General features: G+C 41.8%; 1 protein-coding gene across 2 annotated transcripts in view; it reads left to right on the top strand.

Moving 5' to 3' along the window:
- The first annotated feature begins 4,117 nt into the window (after window positions 1-4,117).
- gfra1b (gdnf family receptor alpha 1b) overlaps window positions 4,118-7,450 on the top strand; it is a 202,860-nt gene continuing 199,527 nt past the window's right edge. Inside the window, exons 1-4 of one of the 2 annotated variants that reach the window (XM_080205299.1) lie at window positions 4,143-4,195; window positions 4,324-4,594; window positions 5,114-5,413; window positions 5,528-5,623. In XM_080205299.1, coding sequence (XP_080061425.1) covers window positions 4,555-4,594; window positions 5,114-5,413; window positions 5,528-5,623 — 436 coding nt within the window. In that variant the 5' untranslated portion in view covers window positions 4,143-4,195; window positions 4,324-4,554. Of the gene's footprint in view, window positions 4,595-5,113; window positions 5,414-5,527; window positions 5,624-7,450 lie in introns of both variants that reach the window. The other variant, XM_080205298.1, reaches the window with a different exon arrangement.

Here is a 7,450-nt window from a genome sequence, read left to right as displayed (position 1 = left end):
TATCAAAGCTGCATTTACCCTGAATGTGATAGCAAAAAGACCTGGTAAAATTGGCATCAGTGTGAATCAGGGGAAATCTTCCACTGTCTGGAATCATATCTAACACATTGGACTGTGGTTCTTGGAAGAGAATCATCTGTTCTCTTGACATGACTGCAGGAGTTCTGTGGGGTAGTTCCATAGGTCCTGCAGCTGCTTCATTGATGACATTCCATTACTGTAAAGTCAGAAGTGGGGATATTCAACATAAGTGAGGTCCATTCCATCATTCCTCAAATAACAAAGCAGCCCATGCCTGCATGCAGCAAAACATTGATAATATTCCGCTTTGGCCCAATATGTGGCAATTAACATTTGTGCCAAACAAGTGCTAAGCAATGGACATTTCCAATAAGAGTGAGTGCAACAACACTGACATTGCAAACATCACCACTGTCAACATCCTGGGGGCCACTGCTGACAGAAACTTAATTGGACAAGCCATATGAACACTATGGTTTCAAGAACATTTCAGAGACTCACAATGTTATGGCACATAAATTCACCTCTTGATTCCCCAAAGCCTGTTCACCATCAACAAGGTGCAAGTCAAGAGTGTGATGGAATACTTTCCTGAATAAGTGCACTTCCGGTGACACATAAGAAGTTTGACAATAGCCAGTGAAAGCAGCCTATTTGACACCCTAACTACCATTTTAAACATTAATTCCATCCAGCCCATTGTCTATCCATGCTAATATGTTTCCTCCACAACCATAATCTTTTATTTCTGGCAATAACTTTGATGTGCACCTTTATCAAATGCCTTCTTGAAACCCAAGTACATCACATCTACACATTGAGACCATCTGATCAGTTGCTTCTGCCAGTTCCCATACACCAGCCCATTCAACTAACTGTCCTCTATATCTTGCCAGCACCCCCCCACCCCCCACTTCCCGGTCCCCTTGCTAACCAATATTGTTAACAATTATCTCTCTTCAGGAGTTTTGCCTCTCTTTAAATCTGCTGTCATCAGCCTTCCCTTCAAAAAAGCAACTCTTGACTTCTCTAACTTGCAAATGACCATCTCATTCTAGCCTTGCTTGTCTCTTCAAGTTCCTTCGAAGTGTGTGGTCTCCTAAATCTGTGCCAATCATTCCTGGGACTGAATTTTAAATCCCTCAAACCCTCACAGGTTGCCACTTGTACCTTAATGGCTTTTATCAAAGTCACAAATTACATCCTATGTGACTGTGACAAAGGTAAACTTTTTTTATTGTCCTTCTCGACCTGTCTACAGTGTTTGACACAGTTCACAACATCATCCTCCAACACCATGCCACTGCTGCCCAGTTGGATGGGACAACAGTCATTTGATTCCATCCTATCTAATCACAACCAAAATATCCCTTTGCAATTGCTTCTCTTCCTGTTTCTGCACCATTGTTTCTGGTGTCCTCTCCTTGCTTCTTTCCAATTTCACATCCTCACACTGCCCCTTGGAAACATCACCTGAAAGCAAACCATTAGTTTTCACATGTACGCTGACGTCACATCACCTTACTACCTCTCCTGACTCTTCTGGCTATTAAGTTATCAGACTGCTTATCCATCAAGCAGTTTTGCATGAGCAGAAATTTTCTCCAAATAAATATAGAGAACACTAAAGTTATTCATAGAATCATAGAATCCTTGCAATGAAAAAGGAAGCCATTCGGCCCATTGAGTCTGCACCAACCACAATCCCACCCAGGCCCTATTCCCATAACCCTACATATTTACCCCACTAATCCCCCTAAAACTAGCGTCAATTTAGTATTGCCAATCAACCTAACCCACACATCTTTGGACTATGGGAGGAACCCGGAGCACTTGGAGGAAACCTACACTGACATGGGGAGAATGTGCAAAACCCCACACAGACAGTGACCCGAGGCCAGAATTGAACCTGGGTCCCTGGCACTGTGAGGCAACAATGCTAACCACTGTGCCATCGTGCCATCGAAATTCTGTAACTACTGATTTCATCCCCCTACCTAGCAACTATCTGAGGCTAAACTTCAAATAATTGCATCCTTGGTCTCATATCTAACCCCAAGATGAGCTTTTGACCAAATATTTTCACCATTATCATCTTTCTCTGTAACAATTCCTGACTTTGCCTCTGGCTTAGTTGATCTGCTGCTGAAACCCTCATCCATGCCTTTTGTTATTCCTGGACCCGATAATTCCAATGCACTCCTGGCTGATCTTCTGCATTCTGACCACCTCCCCCCACCACCCCCACCCCCCACCTTATAAATGCAAGGCAGTCCAAAACTCCGCTGTCCATGTTTTTGCTCAAGCCAACTCCCATTCACCTCTCACCTCTGTGTTCACAGGCCCACATTAGCTCTCAGTCAAGCAACAATTTGATTTTAGAATTCTCATCCTTGTTTTTAAATCCCTCCATGGCTTTTTCTCTCCCTCTCTCTGTAAACTCCTCAAACCCTATAAGTCTCCAAAATATCCATGCTCCTTTAATTCTAACATTTTTGAGCATCCCCAATTTTAATCACTCCATCTTTGGTCGTTGGTATCTTGAATTGCCTAGGTCCTAAATTCTGGAATTCTCTCTGTACTCCTCACTAAGTTGATTTCTTCCTTTAAAACATTCCTTAAAACCCACCTCTTTGACCAAACTTCCATCATTTGACCTTAAACCTCCTCATGTGGCCCATTGCCATGGTTTGTTTTATAACACATCTGTGAATTGCCTTAGGACATATTATTCTGTTAAAGGTGCCATACAGATAAGTTATTGCCATAAGTTATTGTTGTATATCCAAAACTGCAAAGATAGATTGCTGTACAGGAGGGAAATTGAGAAACTAGGGATAGAGTGTGAAAGTAGAATTCAGAGAGAAGATCTAGTGCTTTTACTGGCCGACGGTGGGGCCCAATGGGCTACTCTTATTCTTACGTACTTTGACCAGATTTTACACCTTGTACCGTTACAAAATGCCTGTACATTTTTGCCTTTGTTTACCCCTCTTCATTCCATCCTGTAAACTGGGTTGGGCAAGTAAGTAGTAATTTGATCTTATCAGATACAGTTGCAATTGTAGATCCGCCACGGGCTCTCCGAATGACACGTGGCGATATCAGTAAGAATAATGAAGTCGGAATTTTCATCCCCAAGCGCAACTCCTTCCCGAATTTCCCAGGTGCAGCACCAGGTTACAGCTCCCATCTTTTGTCAGGGGCTAAAGCGCGGAGGAAATGAATAGTTCTCCGTTGGCGAAAGGAACGGCGAACTCCAGCGGTAATGTAAGGATTGCAGGTACCCCTGACAGTGCAGTCAGTGAGACTTATCCAATGCGTTGTTCACCAGTGCAGACTGGACGCACAAGGAAGTAGAACAAAGCGCTGTGTAGCTGGAAGAATGGAATTTGTCACCATTCTCTCAAAATTGTCATATTCAGAGGATTTCAATTGGCATTGTAGCCTCCACCTTTCAGCCAGTGGACGACGATTTACCCAGACAAAAGCAAAATACTGCGGATGCTGGAATCTGAAACAAAAACAGAAAATGCTGGAAAATTTCAGCAGGTCTGACAGCATCTCTAGAGAGAGAATAAAGCTAACGTTTCCAGTCTAGATCCACACTCAAAACGTTGGCTCTATTCTCTCCCACCAGATGCTGTCAGACCTGCTGAGATTTTCCAGCATTCTCTGTTTCTGTTGGCAATGGTTTACACATGCCTCCAGCATAATCACTGCCTCAACTTTTAATCTTTCATACCTCTTCGCAATGTGCTCAGTATGAAACAATCCATCTCTCCATATCTATCTGATCACCAGCTGAACAATAGTTTTAAACCTTTCTTCACGTGTAAATCCGCCAATAACAAGCTCCTCGCCGAACGGAAATGAAAAACAATCATTTAACTCGGTACATCATCCAGTAACTAAAATGTCACGTATTCGTCTCAAAGCGAGGACGATAAAAGAGCTGGAGGGCGGTGATAGTGGTGGAGGGCGGGGGGGATTGTTGGCGGGGGAGGGGGTTTGGAAATAAACGGTGCGTAAGAAAGTACTGTAAGTGGCTGAATGCGAGTTCGGAGTTGAGGGAAGCTGCAGGCGTTTCTTTGAAAGCAGGCTGCTGCTGGTGTGAGCGTGCTGGATACATCACACACATTAAGACAAGGCTTAGCAGTGGGGGCTGAACAAGGTACTGAACTGATGGATCGCTTGGATGTCTGCTAACACTTTCAGGCTTTATTGCTGGATGGCCTGGTACTGTGGGGGCGAGGGTTTCTGATTTGTATAATACTGCATGTAATTTTTTTAAAAAAAAAGGTTTAGAGATCGCGCTCGCAAGAAAATCTTCCAATCGTTTAACTGCTGTGACTAAAAGTGAGGGCAAAGCTTGGCTCGCCAGTTAAAGAGGTCAGTGCCCAAAACTAAATGGATCTGAACTGGAATAATTTGCATCGTTGGTCCGTACAGCACGCTGGAGTGTCAAAGTGCTGAATCTACTTAATGAAACAAAGCTGTTCTTATCTGGTGCGCTGAGAGAGCTGAGCCGCAATGATTTCCACAGCCTTGTACTTCGTTCTGCCCGTTATAGGTAAGATGCACAATGCATTCCATCCAGCTTTCAACAATGCTCCACTCTCATAAACTTAACAGAGAAGTATGCTTCGTCTTGGAGGCCTTTTTAATACGTTAACAATCTCCTTTCAAATGATCAGCCCAACAAAAGCCGCCTTAGCTCTGACGATTGATTAAACTATTTTAATTTGGTTCCACGTGAATCATTCTCGTAATGTTTTATTGTGTAATATTTAAATTCGACATTACCTTAGAAAAAAATACATTGAAGTGTTAATGGTGTACACAAAAGGTTAATTTAATATCTTCCTTCATATCACATCAACCAGCATTGAAATGTATTTAAAGATTGATAATTCCCTTTGGAACATTATCCTACGTTAAGTAACTATTGGGAATGCTTTGGATGTGGTTAATTGTCTGCAGTGTTGTTTGGGGGAATGCTTATCGGTTCACTATTATTATTTATGAAGAACATGAAACCTTTTGGACTAATATGTGCTCGTTATTGTCTCGTGTGTTTCCTCGTCTCCAGATGCGGTAGTTCAGACTGCAGGTGGGAATTTTGTCCCTACCCTTAATCGCGTTGACTGCGTAAAGGCCAATGAACTGTGTACCGGTGACCTGGCCTGCAGCAGTAAGTACCGGACACTGAGGCAATGCCTGGCCGGTAGCGCTAGCATGGTCACCGGACCTGAAGCCAAGAACGAGTGCATCAGCGCCATGGAGGTGGTCCAACAGAGCCCGCTGTACAACTGCAGGTGTAAGCGGGGCATGAAGAACGAGAAGCGATGTCTCCGAATATACTGGAGCATCCACCAAAGTTTCATGCATGGTACGGCAGATAGTTTCAAAGCTCCTTTTTAAAAAAATAAATCATGTAAAAAGATACTTCTAAAAATTAAAAAATACAATGTAACTCAACACACTGTGATTGTACCTCCCTCAGGGTTTACAATTACAGGTCATGATCTGGTCGGTTCTCCCTACGAGCCACTGAACAATAGGCTTTCAGACATATTCAGGGCAGCATCCATCATTTCAGGTAAGAAGTTTTAGAGTTGCATGTTGCTTTCATTGTGTTCATATAATAAAACAACTAAACACCACGTTTATTAAATGACATCAACACACAGTAAGACCCACTTTTCCTGTACATTCCAGATTTATATGTTGCTTTGTGAATTATTCACAATGTAGCGCCTGGACTAGAGCCTTCACAGTATCTTTCTTCCACCAATCAATCCGATACAACTTTCCAGCTTAAATCTGCATTGCCGCTACATTTGAAGTAGCATTGAGAATGAAACATAGCAACATTTTAAAGAATCTGAAATATCAGTGACACGTAAAGCAGATGTGACTTAAAACCAGGTTATTTTCAAATTAGGGTGCAGCACGCACATGCTAGAATATCGTAGGAAACTACAGCTCTACTTTCGGGTGGAGAGCGCAGATGGGAAGATCACTGACCTTCGTTACATTCGGCTATTAAAGCCGACCTATAATTCTCCCTTTTCGAATGGATCTACTAATTACCTCTGCAATAAAAAAATGGAATGAGTAAGCTTGCTTATGGTGTCATTAGACCAAATTTAATCGCCCGAGCCTATGTCCTGTTTTGAAAGGGGAAATGGCCTTTTCCTCAAGTATTCATCCCTAATCTCTGGAGTGTTCGGTTTCTGTCTGTAGATGGCAGTCTTACACCCTCGTAGAGGCTTTGTTCTGTCACTGAAAATCTGATAAAACCCTTTCAGTTATCTGCCAGGTACATTACAAAGGTTTGGCGAGAGTTCGTGTCAAATGTCTCGGCACGTCAGAGCGGGTATTCTCAGTAATGAGAGGCAATGTGACTCTCCTTTGCTTCTATTTCACCTGCCTCACAATTACATTTACTTCTCTGTGTATGCATTTGTCTTCTCGACTGGTAGGACTCACCAACAAACGTAATGCACGGAGTTTACTAAATTAATTCAAGTAGTACTGCCTATAAGGGGTAATGCTCTTCAGAGATTTGCTTCAAATCAAATTTTTTGACTTTCTAGATGCGACAGGAAATCTAGTTGAAATTAATTCTGAAAAAATAATTTACACTGGTCCAATCCGCTCAGGAAATCTCTACATCTTTTATTACATCTATAATTTAATAAATTCTTTATATATTTCCAGACAAGAAAATCATGGCATCTGGAACAGAGAAAAATAAAACTACATTAAGTTCTATTTTCTCTCGAGATTTTACAGGACTTGGAGCTCTGAAGAATTAAATATTGTACGTTGGCAAGAGCAAAAGTATATCATTCCATGTAGCAGGAAGCAAATAGAATTTTTCTGAAAAATAATAAAATGTCAGATATTGATGAAAAAGTGGAGACTGTGTAAGCACAGATTGCTGAATTGGAAAATTGAAAGCAAAAGAGTTGGGAGTAAATGAATTTATCGGTAAACTCATTTGATAATGGCAAATGTTGCCACAATTCCAAGGAATACTGTCTTTTTGTTTCTGCTTTTAATAAAAAATGGTATGCAACTGGAAGTTTCATGCACCATTTAGCAGAAATATATATCTGGAAATGGGTTGGCAACCCTGCTGCGTTGATGGCAGCTTTACCATTATGGGCAGTTATCAGGAACAGCAGCAACCATACAGTTTTAAACTGGGTTAGGATTAGCACTAAAGACAGGCATGTTTTAGTGATAAGGAAAGCAGCAGACTATTTTAGAAGTTGCGGGGGCAGCTTTGTTTCAACATTCGGATTAAACTTGATGATACATTGCTTTAGAGTTAGCAGAAATTGTAGCTGTGTGTAAGAATGGCAACTGCCTTGCCTTTTGGGCAGTGCAGCTGATGTAGTGCCTGTGTGTCTTCGAG

This window comes from Carcharhinus amblyrhynchos, chromosome 17, assembly GCF_965287045.1.
Source record: "Carcharhinus amblyrhynchos chromosome 17, sCarAmb.v2.hapA, whole genome shotgun sequence".
NCBI lineage: Eukaryota > Metazoa > Chordata > Chondrichthyes > Carcharhiniformes > Carcharhinidae > Carcharhinus > Carcharhinus amblyrhynchos.
The sequence above is the reverse complement of the archived record's forward strand: the minus strand, read 5'-3'. Positions and strand labels throughout refer to the sequence as shown.